The sequence below is a fragment of the Babylonia areolata genome, chromosome 14, assembly GCF_041734735.1.
Source record: "Babylonia areolata isolate BAREFJ2019XMU chromosome 14, ASM4173473v1, whole genome shotgun sequence".
NCBI lineage: Eukaryota > Metazoa > Mollusca > Gastropoda > Neogastropoda > Buccinidae > Babylonia > Babylonia areolata.
This window is the reverse complement of record NC_134889.1, coordinates 21,724,327-21,739,326: the sequence shown is the minus strand read 5'-3', so window position 1 is coordinate 21,739,326 and position 15,000 is coordinate 21,724,327. Positions and strand designations below refer to the sequence as shown.

Genomic DNA, 15,000 nt, shown 5'->3' with positions numbered 1-15,000 from the left:
GGGGGGGGGGAGGGGGGGGGGGGCGGCGTAAAAACGGCAGAAGGAACACTCCTAGCTTCAGACACAGTGGACATGAATTCACTGCCCCAATACAATGACCGTGTAAAAGGCCATGGGACCTTTAACGCACGGCACTGACCCTCCCCCTTCCTTCCCCTCACCCCCCCCCCCTCGCCCGCGCTCCCTCCCAACCCCCCTTCACCCCCGACACACACACACACACACACACACACACACACACATCTGTCCCCTAACATCTCACCACTCTCACATCATTACGAACCCCACTAAAATCCTGTCTGCGAAGGGGAGAAAGTCTGCGTTAACTTGTCGTCTGCTTGTCCGCTGCGAGACGGATGCAAGAAGCGATTTCATTGGCTGTTTTGTTCCCCCCCCCCCCCCCCCCATGCTTTCCGCCTCCCACCTGCAGTGGTCTCATACAGTACTGGTCCAGGGGAGTTGTAACAGGCACATAGCTGTGGGGAAGAATGAGTTAATTAACTCACTCAGTACGGCCAGTCCTCTCTTCTCCTCTACACAGACCCCTCGGATGTCCAGTGGGTGTCTCAATGACCTAACCTTTAGCTTCCGTCGTCAGAATTGTGGTATCTTTGTCAACAATCACCTCTTCAGCACAAGAGCCTTCCGCTTGCAATAATTTTATTTGGTGGTGGTAATTGGGGTGAAACGCTGTTAACGTCGTCTCTTTCGCCGTTCGTATGGAGAGAGTTAAAGCGGGCGGAAGGCCCCGGCGTTTTCTTGTGCTGAACCTTAATAGACACAGTGGATAAGAATTCACTGCCCCGATGGCCATGAAACGCTAAGGAATCTTTTAACCTTTAATCCATTAACTGCTGATGACGAACGTTCTATTGCGTGAAGGGCTGTCACCCACAGATATGAATAAAGAATATAAGCGCTTTACAAACACGTGGTCATTTACACAACAGGCTAGCCGCCTACCTGGGTAAAGCCAATCTACGGCTGCCATTGGGCGCTCATCATTCGTTTCCTGTGTCATTTAATCAGATTTCAGGCACGCACAAATACACATTCAGATAAGCATATAACATTGAACATTTTACGTGTATGACCGTTTTTTTTTTTTTTACCCCGCCATGTGGGCAGCGATAATCCGTTTTCGGGTGTGTGCATGCTGACATGGATTACAGGGTCTTTAACGTGCGTATTTGGTCTTCTGCTTGCGTATACACACGTTATGAATGAATGAATGAATGAATGACGGTAGGAAGGATAAAAAGAGGGAATGAAAGAGGGAAGGAACGAAGAAAGAAAAGGAACGAACGGATTGGCAATGAATTAAACTCGTAGACCGTCAGACAAAGGCAACGAGAAGGGAGGACTCATATTAGAATAGGGTCTGTACCATTAAACGTTAAAATACCACGCTGTGGCGGAGTACCATAAACAAATACTAATACTCGGAAAGATGTCTTGAGTAGGCCTTGGGAGCTGATACAAATTAACGTTGCGTTGAAATTGTGTAAAATACTCTTCTTTTTTCCCCCCCCCATTCTTCACATGTAACGCGTCCGCCTAGGAAGCGAAAGAATCTGAGCGCGCTGGTTCGAATCACGGCTCAGCCGCCGATATTTTCTCCCTCTCCACTAGACCTTAAGTGGTGGTCTGGACGTTAGTCATTCGGATGAGACGATAGACCGAGTTCCCGTGTGCAGCATGCACTTAGCGCACGTAAAAGAACCCACGGCAACAAAAGGGTTGTTCCTGGCCAAATTCTGTAGAAAAATCCCCTTTGATAGGAAAAACAAATAAAAGTGCACGCAAAAAAAAGGTGGGGTTGGGAGGAGGGGACGGGGGTGGCGCTGTAGTGTAGCGATGCGCTCTCCCTGCGGAGAGCAGCTCGAATTTCACACAGAGAAATCTGTTGTGATAAAAAGAAACACAAATACGAATACAAATTATTTTCATGTACATAATTATTTCCATGCTTTATCGATTGTCATGTTCGTTTTTTTTTTGTTTATTTTTCATTCTGGAAACGCATGGCGCTTTAGTCCCACTCAATGTATGTCGCAACATCAGAGACGAAGGTAGACATTGTTATCTGTTGCTTAATTATTCGTTCGTTCGATAGTCGTCTTCAGTTAGAATATCTGAACACAGCGTGCGCTTAAGATCAAACATATTCTCCGCTCTCCCTTCCTCTCACAACTGTTTCCCTTCTGTTTTGAATAAAATGGCATTTTGCATCTTACCCCGATCCCTGTCTATCTACAATTGTCTGTCTGTCCATCCGTCTGTCTGTCTGCCTGTCTATCTGTCCGTCCGTCCGTCTGTCTATCTGTCTGTCTATCAATCTGTCCGTCCGTCCGTCTGTCTATCTGTCTGTCTGACACACACACACACACACTCTCTCTCTCTCTCTCCCACTAAATGAGGTTAAGGGCATGAGAGATGTTCATAACGAGAACAATATCAGTTCTTTATACAAGTGTCATCTCATAACCAAGACAACACAACCGGAAAGTATTGAAGCATTCTAGCATGCTTGTTGGGCTTTTTTTTTGGCATCACTTTTATCATAAAAAGAACAATACATAGGTAAAGGCTACCAACACAACACTCTCCCTTTGTCAGGACTCGATTTCTTGACGATGCTTGGGATAAGACAACTCTGTATGCCATACTACCCGTGCTGTACACACACACACACACTGGTGACCTCCCTTGCTTCCTTTCCCCCTTTTCCTTTCTTTTGTCCCTTGTATACAAGGTTATATTTCTCCACAGAGAAATATGCATCACAAAGGATGCAAAGGACAAACAGTGAGGAGGCATTGTTAATGTTGTTCGATGAGGCTATGAATTTGATGGAGGGAGATGTTAATGCTGCACTAGATATATTCAATGATTGTTTGTTGTTGTTTTTTTTTTTTGAAAGAAAGAATTTATTTGCACGAATAAACGAATTAGAATTGACAATAAGCAAAAGCCGGATGACTGGTTTGATAAGGAGTGCCAACATGCAAAAACTAGGGTAAGGACTCTTCTCAGCATATGATCGAACGTGGAAGACAAGTGCCTACTGTATTGCTCGTAGAGTATACAAGAACCTTTCAAAGAGGAAAGAAAAGACACTCAGATCTACTGTATCAAATAACTTAGTTATTTCAGTTAATGATCAGCAGGAATTTTGGAAACATGCAATATGATAGCAAAGGAAAAGAATCACACAAGCATTAGTATATCTGTTGACAATTGGTACACACATTTTAAAGAACTTCTTGGTAGAGACTTTGAAAAATATGAAGGTCTCATCGATACAGAGAATGATATGGAATATTTTGATCGCCCAATATCTAAACAGGGGGTGTCATTAGCGATGAATAGATTGAAGGCCAGAAAAGCAGCAGGTCAAGATGGTATAATCGGAGAGTTTTTCAAAAATGCCGGAAATATTGTAACTGACTTCTTCGCAAAGTTTTTCAATGCACTTTTTAATAAAAGAGTATTTCCTGATGAATGGAAAGAATCAATTATCTTACCACTATTAAAAAAGGGGGATAGTAAATGACCCAAATAACTTTTGGAGTATATCATTTTGTGATATAATTAGTAAGCTTTTTGTTCCATGATTAATTGTAGATTACAGGAATGGGTTCAACAAAACAATATTACTGGTGAATGGCAAGAGGGCTTCAAAGAAGATAATTCTACTGGCGATCAAATGTTTACAATTTTATGAATAATACAGAAACAGTTCATCGTAAATTGTAGGCAGCCTTCATCGATTTTAAACAAGCATTTGATTCAGTTTCAAGAAATCTATTACGGTCTATATTTCAAAGGAATGGAATTAAAGGTAAGATGTATCGATGCATCAAGAGTATGTATAATAATGTGAAAGCTAGGTTTAGATGTGGTGGAGATTTTACTGATTACTTTATATGTACAAGCGGTGTTCAGCAAGGAGATGCGTGCAGCCCTGTCCTCTTTTCACTATTCATAAATGAATTAGCAACCTAAAAAAATGAAAATAGAAGACACGGTATAACATTATCACCAGATGTTATTGAACTATTTATATTATTATTAGCAGACGATTTGGGCCTGTTATCAGAAACTCCTGTTGGCCTCCAAACTCAGTTGAACAATCTATGTACTGCTGCAGCTAGGCTTCAACTTAAGATTAATATGGAAAAAAGTAATACTGTCGTATTTAGAACAGGTGGTCTTTTAGCGGCAAGAGAGAATTGGTTCCTTAATGGCGAGAAAATGAACAATTGTTAACTGTTACAAGTACCCAGGTACTTATTTTTCAACTCGTCTTAGTTTTGTAGCAGCTTGTACTGATCTTGCTAGTAGAGCGAAAAATGCGTTGTTGTACATCCTTAAGCGACTGTACATGCTCAACAATAACTATTGTGAAGCACTTTTGAAGATTTTTTTTAGTGCCCAAGTGCAGCCCATTGCTTTATATGGAGCTGAATTGTGGGGCTTACAGATTGCTGTGGTACATGTTGAAAATGTACATTTATATGTTTTAAAGAAATTTTAGGTGTCCATATAAGAACACCCAATCATTTAGTGTTTGGAGAGGCAAGTCCTTTTCCAGTTTCCATTAATGCATGTGTCCAATGTGTGAGATACTGGATAAAAATATTACGCATGAACGAAAACCGATTACCGCTTAAAGCATATAGGATGTTCCTTTAATTTAGATTCGCATGGTAAAAATACATGTCTCAGATATTCATAAAGTACTGTTTCAGAATGGATTTGCGTTTGTGTGGTTAAATCAAGGCGTTGAAAATATCAAATTATTTTTCGCTGAATTCCGTCAGTCAAAGACTTGTAGCTAATAGATGGCAACCATGGCATGAACATATTCAAGAAAGTGATAGATTCGTATGGTACAGAATGTTTAAAACTTCAAATAAATGTGCAACCTATCTTTCTTTAGATATTGACAGACATGTAAAGAATTATATGACGAGGTTCAGATTTGGAATATCAAATATAGTAGTACATCGCCATCGATATGATATAGTTTCTGATAATATATCAAGGTGCCCGTTATGTGGAAATGCAACAGATGATGAAATACATGTTATGTTCCTCTGCCCTGCTCCTAAAAGCAAACGTCAACATATGTGCTTCTGACACAACAAAAGGAGAATCTCCACATATTATAGCAGCATCTGTCAGAATTGAATTAGAAGAAAATTTTGATTATCATTTAAAAGTTTACACTGATGGCTCAGTCCTGGATGATAGCAGCGCAGGATCTGCTTTTGTCATTCCTGACCTAAAAACAGAAAAATCATATTATTTAGGTAAGGACATTCAATTTTTACAGCTGAATTGATTGCCATCCTTGTGGCTTTAAATCATCTTGTTGATATACCAATCATAGTAATATCCTATGTTGTGTTGATTCTCAATCTGTTTTAAAAAGTTTGCTCCTTTTTGAGAATAATCAAAGAGAAGATTTATTGTTTGAAATTAGGTATTCATTGCACTCCCTATTTGTGAAGGGTACAAATGTTGATTTTTGTTGGATACCATCCCATACTTGATTCCTGTATAACGACCAAGCAGACACGGCAGCAAAAAGGGGAGCAAAAAATCATATAGATAGTATAAAAGTATACTGCCCATTGTCATACAAGGAAATAAGCAATATACTAGAAAGAGTTTTATAGGTGCTTGAATTCAAGTCTAAAACCTCGTCAGTTGACTCTCAGACTTTGGTCAGATTCGCAGACCAATTCTTAGTTTAGCTCTCAGACTATTATCAAATTCATTACGGACCAAGTATTGTTCTAATGTCAAGTGCATATGCTTTAGTAACCTGACAATTGAGCATACAATTTTTGACTGTAGCTTAATGAAGCCTTATGTACACGAAAGTGTGTCTTCACAAGTAACTGAGAACGTTGATGTTTTTGACTTTTGGCATTCAATATCAGCTGTTTCGTTTGTCAGTTTAACGACTTCTCTTTTACGAAGTCCTTTAAGTAATTTCCTGTAATCATATTTAGAATTTTTTTTCTTTTTTTCAAATTTCACCCTCATTTCATCCTCATTTGCCCAGTTTCCCCCAACCCTCCATTCATTTACATCTCCCACCGCTTCTAACCGATAATACTCAAATGTATTCATAAATACTTTAACAAAATGTCTTCAATCACCGATATGTGTGACGGGACATTAACAAAATTCCTCCTCCTCCTCCTAATGATCTGCGTCATGAGCATATTCTTATGAAATTTCACTCAAACCTAAGTGTTTCGTTTGACTTGACTGATGACAACTCACAGCAAAACCACACTGAATAATTTGTGTATTTACTTGAATAAAGTCTTTAAGAGGCGAGATCATATTCTTAGTTCAGAAATGCGGAACTACCAACTATTGCTCATTTATTCGATTTTTTCTTTTTTCTTTTTTCTTTTTTTTGATATGGATGCGATGTGTCAGTATATTGTACTTTGTAATTATGTTATGTATGGTATTCACATGTGTGGATATATGCGTATGGGTATATATAAGTGTGTGGATCCATGTTTATATGTGCATATACGTATGTGTGTATATGTGTGTATACACATCACATATATTAACAGTACATGTCATCATTAGTTTCGTATCTTTGTATCCCCCTTCATGAATTGCCTTGGCCTGAACTGAACGAATTTCGTTTCGTTTCCCTTGCTTCTTTTTCCAATTTTCTTTTTCTTTTGTTCCTTGTACAAGAGGCTATATTTCTCCACATTGAAATATGTATCACAGAGAATTTTGTAGAAGGAAAAATATTTACCCCCCCCCCCCGCCCAAATAACAACCAATAACACTAGCCAACAAAAACAATATAATATACATTTCACAAGTTCACATTACACTGTAGTACACTGCCTCCCAAGCCCTACCCCTTCATACACTGCACGCTCACTCCCACACACACAAGGAAATATAATAACAGTACGGAGAGGGAGAGGGAGAGAAAGAGGTATCATAGGAAAGAAAGAAAGAAAGAAAGAGAGAGAGAGAGAGAGAGAGAGAGAGAGAGAGAGAGAGAGAGAGAGAGAGAGCGAAGAACGAACGAACGAACGAAGTTTTTTTTATTGAGGGAATTGAGATCGTTTGTCATCAAGAGCCTTCCCTCAATGATCATCGGATCGAAGAAACATATCACCGACATTATTACAACAGTTACTGTTTTTTTTCTTCCACAATATCTTTCACAAGATATTCTGTTGTCTTGGTTTCTTCCCATTCTTTGTATCATCCATGGTTACTCCATTGCAATGGAAAATCATTTACAGCTTAGTCTTTTGTGAAGGACTATGACTCTCAAACTTGGAGGCAAAGTTGCACCGGGTCTTAGTGTTGCAGCCTTGTGGGCTAGTTGGTCTTTGGGAACCATCCCGACGCCGACTGTCCTAAAACCCTCTTGGCCGAGAGTGGGGATGTAACTTGGGCAAAACACTCTCCACTATAATCAGATTCTAGCCCAGATAGTCGGGACAGCAGTTTCCTCTTCTGCTGTTCTGATGGTCATAGTCGAACACAACTATCTATCACACATCATCTTTATATGGACAGCTTTGAGAAATAGTTTGATTGATGTTGTTTCTTTCTTCGGATAGGATTGCTATATCACGCAACGAAACTGTCACCGGTGACTCTGAATCATCCGAAGAGGATGTGGAGCACATGGCCTTTGCAGATTCATCTGAACAATCTTCAAGGAATGAAACTGCAGTAATACCAAGCATAATAAAAAAAAAATTGAATGACTTTGCCTTCTCCCTAAAAAAATATCATTACAACGACCCGAGTTGTTGTATTTGAAGGATTTGTATCTTCCTAAGACGTTCCCTCTCCCTACCCCAGTTTAATACATATTAGACCCCCCAACCATATATATATATATATATATATATATATATATATATATATATATATATATATATATATAGACACACACGCACACATACCGCTTTGGGGCTGCGGAGTCACATGCGCTGTCATCGCTTAGTACACAGACCTTGTCATCGTCAGCTACCGACGGACTAGCAAAATACATATATATATATACACACATAAATATGTAGTATCCATAATCGAGTATTTTCTGCACAAAATGGTGGCATGTACATCATCACCTCAGGAAATCCACCGCTTCTAGCTCTCTGCCTGACTATTTCCTTCTGAACAAAGCCCAAAACGTTTCCCTGAACCGAGATCCCATCAGGTAATAAACGAAAATGTTAAAGCTGGAATTGATGAACAAGAATATTTCCGAGATCCACAAGCACGTCAAATAGAAGTTCTGGTGGCGGCCCCCAGTGGTCATGTGCGGCAGAAAGATCCGCGCGATCCTCTTCAAGCACGCCGGGAAGAAACAGACGATGATCAATACAGAAGTACCGATCAGCATCTTAGTCAGCGCCACTTCCTTGGTGGACAACAAGGCTGTTTTGCTGGCGCGCCAAACCACCGCCTGTTGAAGCGTCAAGGCAGTGACTGCTGTAGCGATCACCATCACTATGATCAAAACAACAGGCAGCCCCGACCCAAAGAACACGATTCCAACGTAGTCAACGAGATCCTTGTGATTCAAGTAGAACTCGCTGTGACTTAACACCATCGACACCGAGTCAGTGCTAGGATCGTAAACGCACGAGAAATGGTATCTCAGCACCGCTATGAAATTGAAGCCTAAGATGACGGCGTACACACCGATGATGATCACAGCCATGGTGTTGGTGCTCAGCACTGTCTTGTGGCTCAGAGGCCGGAGGACACAGTAGCATCTCTCACAGGCGATGACTGCAGACAGGGTGAAGGAGACAAAGCACACAGCATGGAGACCAATGAGATGACTGTTGATGAAAAACACCAGCACGTACCCCATATTCTTCTCACCAGTCAGGTGCTCATAAATTTCCTCACCGTACAGCATCATGGACATGACCAGGAAGACCTCATCAGCCAGAGACAGCGAGAACAGCAACAGGTTGACACGGTCTCTGAGGCCTTGTTTAAAGAACACCGCCATGTTGATGACGTTGGCAGGCCCGCCAATCAGAAACAAGACCAGGAGCGAATACAGTCTGATCTTACGCGTGTATCTTTCGACCTCTTCACTCACTATGTTATCATCGTTATTCCAAGGTAGAAAATCCATTTCCGCAACTCTGATTTTGAGACACCCCTCCGGGAATGATTCGTTCTGAACATCGGTTGGAAAGTCACTGTGCATCGGTGGAGGTTCCTGGGAGGTCATGTTTGCTGTGGTCAGCTGACGGGCACTGTGCAGCATGGCATCGAGGCTTGACGCCTTACTTCCTGGCGATACACCTGTCGACTGTTTACTTCACGTAACAGCTGAAAAATACCTGGAGAAAGATGTGTGAAATCTACAGCTGCTACTGTGGAAAATATATACCACGGGCGAACTCACAAGCACAGAGAACAGTCAAAGGTGAGTGGGAGACACACATATGCACACAAACATACACACACAAACACACACACACACACACACGCACACACACAAAACATACACAAACACACACACACACACACAAACAAACACACACACACACGCACAAACACACACACACACACACACAAACACAGACTCAGACAGACAGACAGACAGACACTCGCAAACACACACACACACACACACACACACACATAAACACACACACACACACACACACACACACACACACACACACACAAACAAACAAACAAACAAATCCATACACACGCGCGCACACACACACACATACACACGCACATACAAACACACACGCACACATTCACAGACAGAGACAGACAGACAGACACACACACACACATACACAGACACGGACAGACAGACAGACAGACAGACAGACACACACACACACACACACACACACACACACACACACACAGATACATACAAACGCGCGCGCACACACACACATACACATGAACATACAAACACACACGCACACATTTACAGACAGAGACAGACAGACTCACACACACACACATACACAGACACTGACAGACAGACAGACAGACAGACAGACAGACACACACACACACACACACACACACACACACACACACACACACACCACAAAATCACATACTCCAGAGCATACAAAACAGACAGATGTAAGTAGTCGCGGGAAGTTAATTAATGATCGCAAAAGAATTCATCCTCCATATTTAAAAAAAATGCAATTGTGTATGGATGAGTGTGTGTGTGTGTGTGTGTGTGTGTGTGTGTGTGTGTGTGTGTGTGTGTGTGTGTGTGTGTGTGTGTGTTGTTCTTTTTGTTGTGCGTGTGTGTGTACGTGTACGCGTGCGTGCGTGTTAGTGTGTGTGTGTTTGTGTATTCGTGCCTGCGTGCGTGTATGTGTGTGTGTGTGTGTGTGTGTGTGCGTGTGCGCGTGCGTGTGTGCGTTCGTGTGTGTGTGTGTGTGTGTGTGTGTGTGTGTGTGTGTGTGTGTGTGTGTGTGTGTGTGATTTATCCCCCACCATTAAATTTTTCCTCCGATGAATGATGAAAATGTCAAACGTAGCACTAAAAAAAAGGTGTTTATTTAAACCGAGAAATAATCACTGTTACTCCACGGAGCTCCGAAGATTTAAAGGCAGTTACTACGAGCATTAGCCATTACTTTAAGATATATTCATTTCGAAGCGAGTTTAGATTCATGCACATACAGCGACGATTCGCTTATCTCCATGAGGATTGTTTTCGTTGTTGCTTTCTTTGTTTTTTGTAATACCCGATTCATAGAAGAATACAAATAGGTTTACGAAGAATATGCATATTACCAAAGTTTCAGTTAAACATTGGTCTATCATTTGCACAGACACACAGACACACAGACACAGACACACACACACACACACACACACACACACACATACACACACAAACACACACATACACACACACACATACAAAAAAAGAAAAAGAAAGAGAGACGCATAACCAAAAGAACAAAAACATTTTTTAATGAATTCAAACATTTTTTTTTTTAAAAGCAAGAAAAAAGATTTAGACATTCAAGACATAATAAAAACAATGGCAGAAAATCAGGCAACGCGTGTGTGTGTATGTTGGAAGCAGCTGCCTTGTTTTGTTACAGCGTGTCAATTTTCTGTGTTACAGCGTATCAATTTTCTGTGTTACAGCGTGTCAATTTTTTGTTACAGCGTGTCAATTTTCTGTGTTACAGTGTGTCAATTTTCTGTGTTACAGCGTGTCAATTTTCTGTTGCATGTGTCAGTTGGAGACAGCTGTCATGCTTTGTTACAGTGTGTCAATTTTCTGTGTTACAGTGTGTCAATTTTCTGTGTTACAGCGTGTCAATTTTTTTGTTACAGCGTGTCAATTTTCTGTGTTACAGTGTGTCAATTTTCTGTGTTACAGTGTGTCAATTATCTGTGTTACAGTGTGTCAATTTTCTGTGTTACAGCGTGTCAATTTTCTGTGTTACAGTGTGTCAATTTTCTGTGTTACAGCGTGTCAATTTTCTGTTGCATGTGTCAGTTGGAGACAGCTGTCATGCTTTGTTACAGTGTGTCAATTTTCTGTGTTACAGTGTGTCAATTTTCTGTGTTACAGCGTGTCAATTTTCTGTTGCAAGTGGCAGTTGGAGACAGCTGCCATGCTTTGTTAAAGAGTGTCGATTTTCTTTGTTACAGTGTGTCAATTTTCTGTTGCACGGGACAGTTTGAGACAGCTGTCATGGTTTGTTACAGTGTGTCAATTTTCTGTGTTACAGTGTGTCAATTTTCTGTTGGTCCGGATCACTGTTCTAAAAATAGACGGATAGCACATGCCTTCTTTGAGCCCCTTTGCTAACTGAAGCCAGCGGAAGTGTTCAATCAGCCATTTTGCTACACGTGTCAGTATGGGACCAAACGGTAACTTCATACATGTAGCCGAGCGCTCAGCTGGCTACAATGACTGCTTCACGGCAAGCTTTCACTTGCTCGCGGCGTTAGTTAAGCTGACATCCCTGTGTGTGCCTCCACAGCAAGTTTGTGCTACCTGTCACTGCACTGGTTTCCTGTAATAACTTAGGTAAATAAACCATTGGCAGATATCAATCAAGACACAACCTTTGGCATGTCGTAGGGGCAAGCATAGCACGATTCATCGAAAATACACGGTTATAGTTTAGAAACTTCCACCAGTCAGCAGACGACTTCTCAACGGACTGACAGCCGGATACAAGTTTCAGTATGGCGTCCAATTGGCTTCAGCTTTCCTGGCCAATGAGCTTTCAATCTATTTCTAAACCAGTGAGGCAGCTGCCATACTCTGTTAAGAGTTTCAGTTTTCTGTTGCAAGGGACAGCTGGAGGCAACTGTCCTGTTATGTTACAGTGTAAAAAAAAGAAAAGAAAAAAGGTCCGTCTAACAAAATAACCCACTCGATGTCGACTAAATTCGCACATGGCGGTAATCCGTCTAGTCGACTAAATTTGCCTATAGCAGTGACAGTGTTAAACCAGAACAGGCACTACTGAACACCACCGAAGTGACTCAGCAGCAGTGCAGGGTCTCCTCTAGTGTGTGGCCTCCGTTGCGACAAAATCAATGGTTCCCCGTGGACTGCCGACGCTGGGAGCGTGACAGACGTACCCGGGTGTGGCTGTGTATGGGGGAGGGGGGGGGGGTGGGGGTGGGGGACTCGGAATGAGCGGCGTGGGAGTAATGCCACTGAAACGGGTGCAGATGATGGGGCAGCAAAAAAAGCAAAATAAAATCAACAAAAACAACAACAAACCACCACCACAACCAACAACAACAACAACAACAATAAAACAAAAACAAGAACAACAACGTTTCTTGTCTTGTATTATTGTTGGCAGTGATGACTGCATTTGTTTGTTGTTCGTTTGAATGACTTCCGTTTCTAAAAATTGAAGTTTAACGGATTCTATTAGTAAGCGTGAAACGGTGTGTGACCGAATTCATAAAGTAAAACGGTGTTGTAATATCAACTCAACGCATACAGCCAAGAGTAGGAAGTGAAGTCTGTGAATTCACGTCGATTCGAAATTTGGCAAAAGATTATGTCACCCGACCCTACAGACGTGAATGCAGGAACTGAAACCATCTGTAATTAATTGGTCTTTCCACCGCCCAATCCTCCCGAAAGCTCTTGGGCCTTTCTTTTGCTGCCCAAGGGCTTGGTGCTGTTGGGGAAATGCGCACTGGCAAGCTCTCTCTCTGTGTACTATGTTGTTACTTGTTATTTGTATTTATTGCACTCTGGCGAAATTGTTGGATGAAATTGAAATTCTTTTGATTTTTTGGGTTACTGTTTTTTTGTGTTTTTTTTGTGGTGTGTGTGTGTGTGTGTGTGTGTGTATGTGCTTTTATTTTCCTCCTGACAAAAAAAAAGCAAACAAACTAACAAACAAACTTTGTGATACATCTATATCTATCATTCTATCCCTCACTCACTTTGCAAGGGACAAAATATCTCTGGTAAAAATCAGAGGAGGATGTAATAATCTTGTACAGAATCTTCATACGGTTTCTTTCTGGTCGTATTGTTTGAAAAAAAAAGGAAAAAAAAAGCAAAAAAAAAAAAAAAAAAAAAAAAAAAAAAGCAGCAGCAACAGCAGTAACATCAACATCAGCAACAACAACTACAACGACGACGACAACAACAACAACTGCAACAAACTAAAAAACATCGAAACGAAACTGGTTACTCTTGAGAAATACTTATGATGATCATGATGTGGACAACATTCCCGCCGAACTGATTCAAGCTGGAGGCGAAGCGGTGATTGATGCCCTCACCACCATCTGTAATAAGATCCTGCAGACGGGAGAGTGGCCAACCACCTGGACACAATCATTGGTCATCACAATCCCCAAGAAGGGCAATCTACAACAGTGCAAAAACTACCGCACTATCAGCCTAATCAGCCACCCCAGCAAGGTCATGCTAAAGGTCCTTCTCAACCGACTGAAGCTGCAAGCAGAAATGATCATCGCCGAAGAGCAGACCGGCTTCAGAGCAGGGAGAAGCACAACAGAACAAATCTTCAACCTGCGCTTGCTGTGCGAGAAATATCTCCAGCACCAAAGAGACCTCTACCACGTCTTCATTGACTTCAAGAAGGCGTTCGACAGGGTATGGCACGCTGCCTTATGGGCCACCATGCACAAATTCAACATCAGTGAAGACATCATCCAAGCCATACAGAACCTATACGAAAGAGCAACCAGTGCAGTCCTCTTCAATGGTAGCACGGGTAACTGGTTTAGAACCACGGTCGGAGTCAGACAGGGATGTCTACTCTCTCCCACTCTCTTCAACCTCTTTCTTGAAAGGATCATGACTGACGCCCTGGAAGATCATGTGGGAACTGTCAGCATTGGAGGCAGAGTCATCACCAACCTGCGCTTTGCCGATGACATTGATGGCCTGGCAGGAGAAGAGAAAGAACTCGAAGAACTCGTGCACAAACTTGACAAGACATCATCAGCCTACGGCATGGAGATCAGTGCCGAGAAGACCAAGGTTATGACCAACAACAGCCAAGGCGTAACGTCCAACTTGCACGTAAACGGTGAAAAACTGGAAGAAGTCTCCTCCTTCAAATACTTGGGTGCCATTGTGTCAGACGAGGGTTCGAAACCAGAGGTCCTGTCCAGAATCGCGCAGACTACTGCCGCACTGAGTCGATTGAAGACTATATGGAAGGACAAAAAGATCTCCCTCTCGTCCAAAATCAGACTAATGCGCTCCCTCATCTTCTCAATATTTCTATACGCTTGCGAATCCTGGACCCTCACTGCAGAACTCCAGAGAAGAATCCAGGCCCTGGAAATGAGATGCTTCCGCAAGATCCTGAACATTACATACAAAGACCACATCACAAATGAGGAAGTGAAAAGAAGAGTCCAAAACGCCATTGGCCCATTCAAAGACCTGCTAACCACAGTGAAGGAACGCAAGCTCCG

At 41.8% G+C, this 15,000-nt stretch overlaps 1 protein-coding gene across 1 annotated transcript; it reads right to left on the bottom strand.

Moving 5' to 3' along the window:
• Positions 1 to 8,188: 8,188 nt before the first annotated feature.
• On the bottom strand, positions 8,189 to 9,049 carry LOC143289642 (uncharacterized). The gene has a single exon (XM_076598689.1). The coding sequence runs from the start codon at positions 9,047 to 9,049 to the stop codon at positions 8,189 to 8,191; it is 861 nt and encodes a 286-aa protein (XP_076454804.1).
• Between the last annotated feature and the right edge of the window lie 5,951 nt (positions 9,050 to 15,000).